At 34.1% G+C, this 14,881-nt stretch overlaps 1 protein-coding gene across 9 annotated transcripts in view; it reads right to left on the minus strand.

Annotated features, from left to right (window-relative positions):
* Nucleotides 1-211: 211 nt before the first annotated feature.
* Nucleotides 212-14,881, minus strand: part of SMAD5 (SMAD family member 5) — a 43,518-nt gene continuing 28,848 nt past the window's right edge. For all 9 annotated transcript variants that reach the window (XM_072629864.1, XM_072629866.1, XM_072629865.1 and 6 more), the window contains 4 exons: nucleotides 9,323-9,442; nucleotides 5,371-5,592; nucleotides 3,687-3,943; nucleotides 212-2,449 (listed from right to left, as the gene is read on the minus strand). In XM_072629864.1, coding sequence (XP_072485965.1) covers nucleotides 2,306-2,449; nucleotides 3,687-3,943; nucleotides 5,371-5,592; nucleotides 9,323-9,442 — 743 coding nt within the window. In that variant the 3' untranslated portion in view covers nucleotides 212-2,305. The remainder of the gene's footprint in view (nucleotides 2,450-3,686; nucleotides 3,944-5,370; nucleotides 5,593-9,322; nucleotides 9,443-14,881) is intronic.

A 14,881-nucleotide genomic window follows, 5' to 3' on the forward strand; every position in this document is an offset into this window, starting at 1 on the left:
GGGGTGGGAGAAAGAAGCAAGGGGCTTTATGAGGCATATGCAAACTAAATTCAACTTCAGAAGGGTAATAATATCTAGCAGTCATTGAAGTTTGTACTTTTAATCAGTTCAAACACCTATCTATTCAAACCACAAAACTCAATGTCTCCCCTAATCTAATGTCAAAACTGTAAAATGCATTTAAATCATCATAAAAATGATTCACTGGCTCTTTTCTGTTATTAACTAAGCTTTATTGACTTCTATCATCAAAGTTTCCTCAAGTTGGTTTTCTGAGAGTACAATAAAGTACAATTTCCTAAGCAGAGTCAAAAAACATAGCATTTACTGAATTTAGAAGACTCAGGATCCAGATATCAAATAATATTTACATGTAGGACTCAGATATGACTTTTAAGCATTTCTTTCATCTAGCCAAGCATTCAATCTCTAGAGTAACGTAAATTTGTGTTGCTTATTTCAACCAAATAACAAACATCATCTATATACTAGTTGCAATTCACAAAAAGCAAATAAATATTCGTATAGATGCCAAAAGGAATCACATTCTCCATCAAAAAGGCACATTTCTTTCTTAAGATCAGTAAAGTATGAAATCAAGTAAATATAGCATTTTAAAGTCCCAAATTAGTATACCTGCATCCTTCTTACCTACACCATGTCAATTTTCATATACTTTATAAAGGCATTCAACAATGAAGTTTCTGAGGATAGGTAACTAAATATGTTATTTCAAAAGCATCCTTTCCTTTAGCTGCATTTATTCCACCCATGAGAAGGTGACTGTTCTTTTAATCTGAAAATTATAGCAGCTCACAAGAAGCTTGGTTAACCAACACTGAAGGTTCAAAGTTTTAATTCCTCTCCTTAAAAATTTTATTTGGGTGTGCTTAACTGTCATTTATCTAGGTAGTGAATTAGGTGAATTAGAAGAGTTATTGCACAACTGCTAACAGTGCAATTTGCATTCTTTAACGCATAAACTCTAAAAAGAACAACCTTGGAAATCACTGGAGATTTACTTTTCTTATATTTGGGCCATGAAACAACTGCTTATTTGCCATAAAGTATATGTTTCTGAGAAAAGGCCTGACCTGAATCACTTTTGGGGCTGAAATCAGGCTCTTAACACTAATGCTATGACTACATATGTATGACCTATATCAAATTGACTGTCTTCTCAATGAGGAGATGGGGAAGGAGAAAGAGAATTTGGAACTCAATTTTAAAAAGTAATGTTAAAAACTGTTTTTACATATAATTTTGGGAAAAATAAAAAACTAAACTGAAAAAAAATTAACGCCATTGATTACAACTGTGAGTGAAAAGGCATCTCAAGTTAAAGCTAGGAGACAAAAATCTTACCATTTTGGTTGAAAACAAAACAAAAACTTGAAGAAAAAAATCTTCTTGCAACTTAAGTATGTGTTGTCATTTACAAGTTGAAGAGTTTGTGTTAAGATACAAGAAGGGGTATAGCAAACAAGCTAATGATTAACACTACAACTGGGCTGTTTGGGCTCTTTGTCAAAGGCTACACTAAAAATATTCACCCATAAAAGTGCAAAATAAAAAAGGTTATTCTTAACTAAATTACAATCCTTACAATGGTGGCTAAAGGCAACATAATCAAAGTGGACCAAACCTGTGACCTGTCATCCAGCTATATACAGTAGTGTTCATGACAGAACTAGAATATTGTCACATATCTGATACCACTTGTATGTAATATTTTTTTAAGTGTATTTCAAAATATACATTGAAGTCACATTATTGTGTAAGGCAAATATCTAGAGGAAATAAATGTAAATTTTATGATGCTTTAACTATAAAAGTATAGTTTTGCTTTACTACTATCTGAAAGCTAGAACAGTGAATGGCATTTCTTTAACTAAAACACATTTAATATTTTTTTTCAAAAAAAAAAAAAAAAACACATGCCCTCTGAAGTTCTCACACTTTGAGAGTATTTTTTGTTCATTTAAAAACTGGTGTGACATTGAAGCAAATGCATTTTCCAGTTTAAGAAAAATGCAAAATCAAATAATTGACTTTATATATATGGTCACAATACTTGCTCTGCATCTTTCAGGTGGTTTTTGAGACTTCAACTACCATTTTATAACACAACCATGAATAAAAAACAGAAATTCATTACAAAATACAAATGTATTGGTCACAAGTACGTAGAAAAAAGTAAGCTGTAATATCTGTTCTCCACGTAAGCTCACAGTATCCATGCTGAGGGTTTCTCTAAAATTAAAATAAGGTCACTAATATAGTAACTGAAGATAAGACTTCAGTACTATGAAACAGAAGATATGGGATTAAGAGGGGAGCCCATTTGAGTAAGTACTTTATCCAGCCATTGCAGAGGTCCATGTAGATGAATTTCAATCCAGCATGGAGTACTGGTAACATCTTGCCGATGATATTCAGCTCCCCAGCCCTATAAAAGATTAAGAGACACTTAAATTCCTCCTCAGACTGTTACAGAATAGTATGTTTTTATTGAGATGTTATATATGAGTATATTTTCTGATATAAAAAATGTACTTATTAAAAACTCTCCTCTATAAGAATGATAAAAATTATCAATTATGAATCTAAACAAGTGGCAGTTATAATAAATCAATGTGTTGTTCATACACATGATTAATTTTTTTGGGTGAGACCTGTAATTTCATTAATGTAGGGGACTCATAATGAGCAAATTCTCTAATGCAGATCAGCAATGCTTTACAATTTAAAATCTTAAGAGAATTATAAGGTATTATTAAAGTAAACTTCCAAAATTTAAGCCTTCAATAAATTACCAAAGGTGGAACTATGACTCACTAAAAGATGAACACTGCTCTAGGGTAGAAGAAGCTATTTACTTAATTCAAATTCAGAATATGTTAACACTAGCTAAGTGAAAGAAAATGTTTTATTCCTTAACTTCTCCCACATTGTCTGGATCTAACCACTTCTCTTTGTGCACACAGAAGTGATGACATAGGCAAATTGGAGGTGAGAGGGCACAGAAAATTAGCAGGCATATTAAAATCATTTTAACGGTTATCTTCTGTCTTCCTATAAAAAGGAAAACATCTTTAACTAATATGCTATTATTAATAGAAAAATACCAGTCATATACAAATAGTGAAGGAACAATGGTCCAACCAGACTTCGGAAAAGGGAAGACCAAAGAAGAATTAAAGTATTTATGTGGTAATATGAAATGAGACCACTCTTCTCAGTTTCACTCATGAAATAACAAATATTGAAAAGCTTACATACTTATTTGAAAGCTCTCAGAACTGTGTCACTCTTACAAAGCAGCTCTCAGCTACACAAAACAATTCTTAAGACAAAAGCCCACTTAGGAAACACACTAATATTAAAATTACTGACAAGATGGTCATTTTCCCATAGAGTTCCCAATTATACCTGGCCTCCTCAGTAGTTAAACTTAGAATTTTCTCTTTTATATTTTATAATTTGGAGTATGGCAACAAATTTGGGAATATCTTCTGTTGACATTTTAGGGACATTAAGTCACATAAAAAGTAACTGTCTCAACTGCATTAACAGAAAAATTGAATATGTAATGTTTTTCCCTATTAGAACTTGCAGAAAATCAAACACTGAGGGCTATGGTACCAGGTGGAGAATCAAATTAGGTCAAAACAGAATCTACTCACCTTTACAAAGCTCATTCGAATTGTACACATTTTAGTGAGTTCATAGACTGCCTCAAATCCATGGTTGACAGACTGCGCCAAAAGCTGAGCAAACTCCTGATTGTTAAAAATTTTTAGGCTGCAGCCACTAGGAATCTTACAGACAGTGGTAGGATGAAAGCCATGATGAAAGTTGCAGTTTCTACTCTGTACAAATATGCTGCTGTCACTCAGGCACTCGGCATAGACTTCCCCTCCAACATAATAAAGGTGAACCCCTTGAAAAGAAATTCATTAAAAATAAATATTTAAATAAATTTCAATTACTAATATCACAAACACAATATAGTTTTTATCTATGCAAGGTTTATATAACATGTGCTCCAGGCAACCACTAGATGGCAATCTTTTACCATTTATATAACAGGATATGATCTTTTGTCATACGCAAATGACAACCATGTCAAGTGTGTATCCTGATTATTTTTGTTTCTGGTATTTCCTTCTTCTCACCCTCAGTAATCATTTGCTATCTTTTTGGAAGGATAGAAAAGAAGGCATTTGGATGATGAGTTATTAATGGCAAATACTACGTAAACTACTTTTAAAATGGAATTTAGCAAAACACTTCCCAATTACTTTTGTCTAAAGGAAAAAATATTATGTAAGTTCAATCATTTTAGAATAACGTTTATAAAATTTAATTGAATAGATGTCCTAATTTTTGGGGGGGTAGATGTATGGCAAAACTACTTCATTCCCCAAAGGTACAAGAATCAAACATGGATGAAAGGGTACGTTTCATAGGGAAAAAATGGCATGACATTTAAGAAACTGCATATAATTCACATGAGAATCATCTAAAGCTGATTTCAAATTTCATTTCATAAGCATTTGGGTATATAATCCTTATTAGGAAGGAGAAGAAAATGATGCAATGTTTTTTCTAATATCTGAGTGAATAAATAGTAGAGACAGAAATAAAAGTCCTTTCATTATGAAATTGATTTTTCTCCCACAATTGTTCTAACAGAGTAATGAATTTGTTCTATATTATTGGGTTCATTATCATAGCTCATATCTGAAAAAAAAAAGAATTCATTTTCCTTTGTCAAAGAACCCAAATATACATACATATCTTTCTTTCATGAGCAGTAAGAAGTCTGTTAAACAAGAAAAAACCCAGAAAGGACATAGAAAGACTCAGGGAAACCTCTTTGTGATATTCTAATATATGTGCCTCCAACTCTTCTCAAACAACAGGAACTTTAAAATCAGCTACCTCAACCCAAAACACTCAAAAGTTCTGAATACAAATAAAAACTTACTTGTAAGATAAGAGTGCAGGTCTCAGGTCAAGAAGACCAGGATTCAAATTCTACCTGATACGGTAAGTTGAAAAAAAAAAAGCTAGAAAAGCTTTGTGACAATGGTCACTTAACTACTCTATAGTCTTCAGTTTCTTCCTTTAAAAAATGAGGGGATTAGATCCTATGATTTCTAAATCCATTTCTAGCTATAAAAATATGACCTAGGAACTATTAAGAAGGCAGTTTGGATTTCACATTGAATAATCTGGGTCCAAATCCTGGCTCTGTTACATGATTCTGGGCAAGTTATTTCTATTCTCTGAACTTCAATTTCTTCCACTGTAAAAAATAAAGGGTTTGAATTAGATTATCACAAAAGTCACAAGCCATATTACCTTTTCCAATATGCCGTCTGGTGTTTTCAATTGTTGAGTTACGATTAACATTTGACAATAGACCTAAGCAGAATCTACTTTTGTTGTTGGAAGGATCTGTAAATCCATCAACTAAAACACTTGTTGAAGATGCATGAAAAGCTTCTCCAACTCGATTGTTTAATTCATAATAGACAATTGAACACCAGTGCTTGGGCTCTTCATAAGCAACAGGTTGGACATCTGTAAATGAATCACATGTAAGGAAATAATCAATATTTCACAATACAAATTCTTCTGTCACTTTCACCGTGTGGTTTCAATACATAAAATTTTACTTTTTATATCAGTTCCAAGTTCTTTTTTACCTCCACTCCCTCAAGAAGGCAAGAAATATATGATAAGCATTAGATGAATAAAATAAGATAAAGAGAAAAAATATATACTTCAATCTGAGTCTATCTACTGTCTCTCTGGAGATGGAAAGCATTTTTCATGAGTCCTGTAGAATACTCTGGATTATCAAATTGATCAGAGTCGCTAAGTCTCTCACAGTTGATTATCTTTACAATATGGCTGTAATTGTGTAAATCGCTCTGCTTCTCCTCACTTCACTTGCATTAGTTCATACGAATCTTTCCAGATTTTTCTGAAATCATCCCCTTCATCATTTATTACAGTATAACAGTGTTCCATCACTTCAATATTCTATATCCTGTTCAACCAATACACAACTGATGGGCACGCCCTCAATTTTCAATTCTTTGCCACCACAAAAAAAGCTATAAAAGTATTTTTGTACATATGCATCCTTTTCCTTTTATTCTTTGGGGTATAGGTCTATTAAGTATTGCTGGGTCAAAGGGAGTTTAATAGACATTTTGGCACAGTTCTAAACTGTTCTCCGGAATGGCTGGATCAGTTCACAACTCCACTAACAGTACATTAGTGTCCCTATTTTCCCCCATTCTCACTATCATTTGTCATTTTCCTTTCCTGTCACCTTAGCCAATCTGATGGGTATGAGGTGGTACCTCACTTATATTCATCTGCATTTCTTCTAATTATTGGTGATTTAGAGCATTTTTATCAAGCTAGTGATAGCTTGGATTTCTTCTTCTGAAAATTTTGTGTTCATATCCTTCAATCATTTATCAATAGAGGATGAGATCTTTATCAGATAAACTTGCTGTAAACATTTATTCCCCAGTTTCCTGCTTTTTTTCCTAATTTTGGCTGCACTGGTTTTGTTTGTAGAATGTAATCAAAATTATCCAGTTTACCTCTGATATAAGCACTTTTTGTCTAAATCATGTGCCCATTTTGAGCTTTTCTTGGTATATGGTATGAAATTTTGGTCTATACTGGGTTTCTGTCAGACCACTTTTCTACTTTTGTCAATGGTTTTTGTGAAATAGTGAGTTCTCGTCCCACAGCTGGGATCATTGCGTTTATCGATCACTAGGTTATGGTGTCCATTTGCTTCTGTATACTGTGTACTTAATTTGTTCCACTCTATTCAGTACCAAACTGTGACAATTACAGCTTTATATTATAGTCTGAGATCTGCTACTGCTAGATCACCTTCCTTCACATTTTTTGTTTCACTGAATCCCTTTATATTCTTGACCTTTTTTTGTTCCTCCAGATAAATTTTCTATTATTTTTTTTTAGCTCTATAAAGTATTCTTTGGAAGTTTGAATGGTATGACACTGAATAAATAAACTTAGGTAGTATTGTCATTATAATGACTCACCCAACCCATGAGCAATTAATTAGACTAATTACTTAGATTCATCTTATTTGAGTGAAGAGTGTTCTTAAACTGTGTTCATATAGTTCCTGTGTTTGTCTTGGCAGGAGACTCCCAAGCATTTCATACTATCTGCAGTCATTTTAAATGGAATTTTCTTTCTATCTCTTCCTGCTGGGTTTTATTGGCAATATACATCATTTTATCATATGCAAAAAGTGACAGTTGTGTTTCCTCACTGTCTTATTCCTTCAATTATTGTTTCTTGTCTTAATGCTATAGATAGCATTTCAAGTACAGTACTGAATAATAATGTTGACAGTGGACAGATTTGTTTCACCCTTGATCTTACTGAAAAGGCTTTTGGTTTATCCCCATTACAAATAAGCTTGTTTTTGATTTTAGATAAATATTAAGGAAAGCTCCATTTAATTCTATGCTTTCTTTTTCCCCATAGGAATGAGTATTATATTTTATCAAAAACATTTTCTGCACCAATTGATATAGTCATATACACATACATATATACAGACACACATATACACGTGTATATATACGTATACATTTGTGTATACGTATATATACACACATACATATGTGTGTATGTACATAAAATTTTTCTTCTTTTTGTTATTGATATGGTCAAGTATGCTGACAGCTTTCCTAATACTGAACCAGCCCTGCATTCCTGGTATAAATCCAGCTTGGTCTTAGCGTATGATCTTTGTGACATATTGCTATACTCCCTTTGCTAGCATTTTATTTAAACGTTTTTGTATCAACATTCATTATGGAGACTGGCCTATAGTTTTCATTCTCTGCTTTTGCCTTCCCTGGTTTAGAGGAATTTGGCAGAACTTTTTTTTTTTTTCAAAGAGCTTACTAGCGTTGGAATTAATTGTTCCTTAAATATTTGGTAGAATTTACTTGTAAATTCATCTGGTTCTCATTTTTTTTCCTCAAAGCTCATCTTTAGGTCTGGTTCAATTTCTTTTTCTAAGATAAAGCTATTCAATTTTTCTAGTTCCTCTTCTGTTAATCTGGGGAAATTATATTTTTTTGTTAATATTCTTCCATTTCAAAAAGGAAACTTTCAAATATTTTCCCAAAACATGTTATAAATTAGCAAAAGGAGAGTAAAGTACAAAACTTTGAATGGGGTGCAGGCTAAAGCCCTATAATTGTATACTTAAAACACAAGGAAGAAGTCTCTCATACTTCTTGAATGCCAAGTGAATATTAAATACGAATAAAAGAAACAAATGCAGGGAATACATATAAGTACAAATAATTTACTTCTAAATATATGGGCATAATTCATAATTAATATCTTCTGCAGAAGTGCCAAGCACAAATTCTCTGTTCAGTATCAAACCTAAGATGTGGATATTTTGTGAAAATATCTGCCCACTTCCATAAAACCTTTTGACCAAATCTAATGTTTTTCCCTCCATTATTTCATATTTGAAAGTTTTATTTAAGCTACTTTCTAGTACCTAACTTTCTAGACATGAGTATTGTAAAAGCTTTTGCCTTGGTGCCAATTTTAAGTATATGAATAAAAGTTTAAAAGAGACAACTACAAGTTGATCACTTGACTAAAACAGGAACAGTCAACTGAGAGCATGTTGGTCAAAGGCAGTAAAAACAACTTTTCTCACTAAAGCTAGATTCTTCTCTTTGCTCAGCTGAGCATTTTACAGGGCCCACCATCTCGCCCTCCTAGTAGATAATTCAGATGGCTTATCATAGCCACTCTTCATTAGACAAAGGCAGTGAGGTGTGTCATGAGAGATAGTTCATATGAGCAAGTAAACCAGGGAGAACTCTAAGTGGGTCCCAGAGTGTGCCACCTAGTCAGGTCCCAGTTATACCAGCAGAAACTGAGTAAAGAAGGAACACAGTAAGAACTCCTATGCAACTGAAATGAGAGGGTAGACACAGGTAATATTGTAACCTCAAGAATAACGAAGGAAGCAGACAGCTGCATCCTAAAGCCACCAAAGAATGGGCAGGAGTTTCAAGAAGGTACTATTGGTACTCACTGTTTATTTGATGTCTTCGTGTTATGGATTCAAATCTAAAGTCTATTGAATTATGCACACACGTACGTACACACACACACCCACACACACGTACGTACGTACACACACACACACACACACACACACGCAGGTGAAGGTGAAAAAGAACATTAAGAACTATATATTCATTTTTACCTCTGTTGGATATATTTGGCATAATCTGAGGAATCATATTATTGCTTGTATCCATAGACTGAGAATTATCTTGACCCATCTGGTCATCAGGAGGCATATAAGCAGGAGGGGGAGTATCGGCTAAAAGCAAAGAAAATAAATTAATGAAGCATTCAAAAATGACAGGCAAAGTTTTGAGTTTTATCTAAGTCATCAAGAAAGTATATAGAAATTAGCCTTAATGAAAAAATTCAGTTTATTTTTACAGGAAAATCTTATCAAATATACAATTTTTAAACTGAAGCAACAGGAATTAAAGGCAATATAAAACCATAAGTGAATCTATGGATTTCTAGCAAAAAGGAAACATGTCATGGTGCAAAAATGGGCATGATAAAAAACAAAAATGGTAGAAACTTAACACAAACAGAAGAGATTAAGAAGAGGTGTCACGAATAAACAAAGGAAGCAAACAAGAAAGATCTTAACATCACAGATAACCATGATGATGTGTTTACTGATTTAGAACCAGACATCCTAGAGAATGAAGTCAAGAGGGCCTTAGAAAGTACTGTTAACAATGAGGCTGTGAAGGTGATGGAATTCCAGCAGACTATTTAAAATCCTAAAAGATAATGCTGTTAAAGTGCTACACTCAATATGCCAGCAAATTTGGAAAACTCATCAGTGGCCACGGGATTGGAAAAGATTAATTTATGTCCCAATCCTAAAGAAGGGCAATGCTAAAGAATCTTCAAATTACCAAACAATTTCGCTCATTTCACATGCCAGCAAGGTTATACTTAAAATTCTCCAAGCTAGGCTTCAGCAATATGTGAACTGAGAATTATCAGAAGAGCGGGCTAGTTTTCAAAGAGGCAAAGGAACCAGAGATCATATTGCCAACAAAAGATGGGATTGTGAAGAAAACAAGGAAGGTTCAGAAAAGCACTTTTTTCAGCTTTATTGACTATAATAAAGCCTTTGACTATGTGGACTACAACAAAATGTGGAAAGTCCTCAAAGATATGGGAGTACCAGATCATAGTACTTGTCTCCTGAGGAACCTAAATGAGGGCCAAGAAACAACACTTAGAACTGAACATGAAACAACTGATTGATTTAAGACTGGAAAAGGAGAACAAGGCTATATACTGTCACCTTATTTAACTTCTATGCAGAGTACATCACGTGAAATGTCAGGATAGAATTAAGGCTGCCAGGAGAAATATCAACAATCTCAGATATGCATATGACATCACTTTGATGGCAGAAAGTGAAGAAGAACCAAGAAGGCTCTTGAGGGTGAAAGAAAAGAGTGTAAAAGCTGGCGTGAAGCTTAACATCAAAAAACCAAGATCTTGACAATTGATTCCATCATTTCCTGGCAAACAGAGGGAGAAGAAATGGAACGAACATCAGATTGTATATTTTTCAGCTCAAAGATCACTGCAGACAGTAACTACAGCCATGAAATGAAAAGATGCATGCTCCTTGGAAGGGAAGCTATGGCAGACCCGGACAGCATACTAAAAGTCAGAGATGTGATCTTGCCGGAAAAGGTCTATATAGTCAAAAATATGGTTTTTCTAGTAGCAAAATATGATTGTGAAAACTGGACCATAAGGAAAATTGAGCACCACAGAACTGATGCTTTTGAGTTGGGGTGCTGGAGACGACTTTTGAGAGTCCCGTGAGCACAAGGAAATCAAATCAATCAATACTTAAAGAAATTTATTCAGACTATTCACTGGAAGGTCAACTACTGAAGCTTAAACACTTTGGCCACATGATGAGAAAACAGGATTCATTGGAAAAGACCCTGGTGTTGGCAAAGACTGAAAGCGAAGGGAAAAGTGGACAGCAGAGGATCAGATGGATAGTGTCATGGAAACAATGAACATGAATATGAACAGACTTCAAGAGATAATGAAATATAGAAGGGCCTGGTGTGCTGTGTTCTATGGGTCATGAGGAGCAAGACACAACTGAATGACTAAACAATAACAATCTTTGCCATAGGCAAGATCATGAACAAAGGAGTCTTTTATTTTGCAAGCTTTTCTCCTACTTATTTGTTCATAATACTTAGAACTATAGCCTTTTGCAAGTTAATTTGAAGAACAGAGATTACCCCACTGTAAATATACTTCTGCAGAGGCAGACTGAAATGTTAAAAATGACTATCAAAAGCATTCAATAATTATTCAAATTTGCCTAAAAAACTGTGATACTAGCACAATTCCCTCAGGAGTTCAAATGTTTCATTGTAAGAAAAAGCTGAAGCAATACTAAGGAAGTTCAATTACAGTTCACTTCCTAGAGTAATAACCAAATTGTTGTCAATATGTAAAAGATTTCAGCGTTAAAGTCTGTCAGTTTAAAAAAAATCAGCATAAAGAAGCTATTCAATACTAATGGAATCTTAAACTAAGTTTGTTCATGTGATGAAGAAACTGTACTATATGTTTGCAAATTATCATAATCCCATTTAGGAATTTAACAAATATTTTATGTTTATATGCAAAAAATTATATTTTAAAGCCTATACATGTTAAATATTCCAAAGACATATCTCTTACAACCACTAAAGTCACAGATAATTTGAGGGATAGAAGAATCACTTCAGGCCTCAAATATTGATTAAACCTGTGCCAAGGAACATTATCCTTTATACTTAATTTCAGTGACAGGATACCTACCTTCACTTTATCTATACTTTTGTTATTGTTCAGTTGTTTCATTCATATCCAGCTCTTCATGACCTGATCTGGGGTTTTCTTGGCAAAGATAGTGGTTTGCCATTTCCTTCTCCAGCTCATTTTACAGATGAAGTAACTGAGGCAGATATGGTTAACTGACGTGCCCAACATCACACTGCTAGTAAGCTTCTGAGGCCAGATTTGTACTCAGGAAGATGAATCTTTCTAACTCCAGGTCCAATACTATATTCACTCCACCACCTAGATTCCCATACTGAACACATATATCTGATATTTCATTAAAATGACAGAGTATAAGCCTTTGGATAAAATCTGTCACTCTGGATCTGATGTCCACAATCTCATCCTAGCTACCAGTCATAAAGAATTCTACCTCCGTGTTAATATCAAAAGCTATTTACTCACATCTCAAAAATGCTTTGGAATCATTAAAACATTCTCTCTTAGCATTGTGCCTAGCACACAGTTAAGTACTCAATAAATACTTAATCATTTACTCATTCTTCAATTGTCCTTCCCCTCATTTAGAAATAAAAGTCACTAACTACTTGGATTTGTGTAATCAAAGTTAAAAAAGAATTTAGGATCCTCCTCTGTGCAACACAAAAAATAAATACACATTTTCAAGATATTTTATTACAACATAGCAATTTTGATGTGCCATTATTTTAGTTTAAATGCAAGACCACCTATACATCATTTATCCTGATTTTCCTTTCGAATTGTGAGATAAGAATCAAGTCAGTTGTTATCAATGAAGGAGCATTTAAGAAAGGAAAACCTCAAAGGCTACTGGGAAGATGACAGAGTAGGTCAGAAAATTTGAAGCTCTTAAGATTTTCCCCCGCAAGAGTTAAAATAACACCTTAGGGCAAACAAAGTGTGGGTGAAGATAAATAAGAATAGGGGCACAACCATGGTCTTCCTGGGACAAATTGGGAAGAACAGAAGAAAAATCCCAGGATGAGGTTTGGTCCCTGTGAAGAGTAAACACTTTCAGGCTAGGGTCTGCTTTAACAAGGGGCAAGTCATGGGGACGGTTGGTTTGACAGACTGCATCTGCATCCGCCTCAGCTACAGAAGCTTTTACCTCCAGAAAGTGAGGGGAGTTGGGCATTTGAGACCAGGAAGATTGAGAGAACCTCTGGTGATAAGGACACCAGACCCAGCTGTGTTGCAAAGAGGAGGGGGCAAGAAGAAACCAGCACATGCCAGTGAATACAGAAGCAGTGGGGCAGAAAGTCCCTGGTTGTGGGCACTTACAAGAGGTTGGAGGTTTGACTTTGGTACAGGCTAGAAGGGAGAAAAGAAGATCTGGGGCAAGAGGCACCACTTCCCATACCCCAGGACTAGAGGTGATTTAAAAAAATAAGCTATTATCATAAAAAATGCACAGGCAAAGGAGAAAGAATCCAATCTTAGACAGCTATTATGGGAATACAGATGACTGGGAATCATCTTCAGAGGAGGTTACTAAAATAAGGAAACCCCCAAAGAGTAATGTCAAATATTCACCTTCCCAAAAAGAATTCATAGAAGATCTTATAGACTGTAAAAATCAAATGACAGAGATGGAGGAAAAACTAAGAAAAAAAATAATCCAAAAAAGATAAGAAGGTTGTGAAAGGAAAGTCAACCAATTAGAAAAGGAGATCCAGAATCCTAAGGAAGAAAATGACACCTTGAAAATTAGAATTGGGCAAAGTGAAGCCAGTGAAATTATAAGAGATAAAGAAATAATTAAATGAAATATGAATAATGAAAAATAGAAGAGAGAGTAAAACATCTTACAAGAAAAACAACAGATTTGGAGATTACATCAAGAAGAGAAACTATGAAAATAATTGGACTAACTGAAAGCTACAATAAAAAAAAGAATCTTGATACAATAATACAAGTAATGATTAAAGAAAATTGTCCTGAAGCATTAGAACAAGAGGGAAAGTAGAAACAGGAAAAAACCATCAATTACCACTAAAAAGAGATCTTATGAGGAAAACTCATAGGAAAATCATAGTCAAATTTCAAAACCCCGAGCTCAAGGGGGTATATATTAAAAACATCAAGATTAAAACAATTTAAATATGATGGTGCCACAATTAGAATCACACAAGATCTAGCAGCAAAGACATTAAAGGACTACAGGTCTTAGAACACAATATATTGAAAAACAAAAGAACTGGGGCTCTGAGACAGAAGTGTCATACCTTGCAAAGTAAAGTATTATCCTGAATGAAAAAAACTCTCAGACTTTCAAGACTTTGTTTAAAAAAAATCCTAAACTCAACAGAAGATTCAACATATAAGAACCAAGAAAAATATAAGGTACATACCAAAGGCTGATTATAAGGGATTCATAAGGACTGACTCTTTACTTTTTATATGAGTAAAATGTATATCTAAGATTCTAATTAATAATTGGGCAGCTCATAAGAAAGACTCGGATAAACCTAAGTATGATATGAATTTAAAAAGTAAAACCATTTAAGAACAGCTAAAAAGAGTAATTATTTTATACAAATGAGGTGCAAGAGGAAGAAATGATACAGCAGAATTAGATGGAGGAGGGCTGGTAAGTTCTGGTAACCTACTTTTCATCAGAAATAGGTTTAAGAGGGAATGATACATATATATTTAGAAGAGCATGAAAGTCTTCTAAATTCAGAAGAAATAAAATGGGTAGGGGCCTAGGAAGGGAGAAGACAACAAGGGAGGGATATTTAGAAGGGAGAATGAGGGAATAGCGAAAAGGGAGGTATAGAAGGATGTTTAGATTTATGAGAATGTGAGGATAGGGGAAGTTCTTGGAAGGAGTAATAGGAAGCAAGTTAGTGGGCAAAAGTAAAGTAAAGAAGGC

The sequence above is a fragment of the Notamacropus eugenii genome, chromosome 1 (genome assembly GCF_028372415.1).
Source record: "Notamacropus eugenii isolate mMacEug1 chromosome 1, mMacEug1.pri_v2, whole genome shotgun sequence".
Lineage (NCBI taxonomy): Eukaryota > Metazoa > Chordata > Mammalia > Diprotodontia > Macropodidae > Notamacropus > Notamacropus eugenii.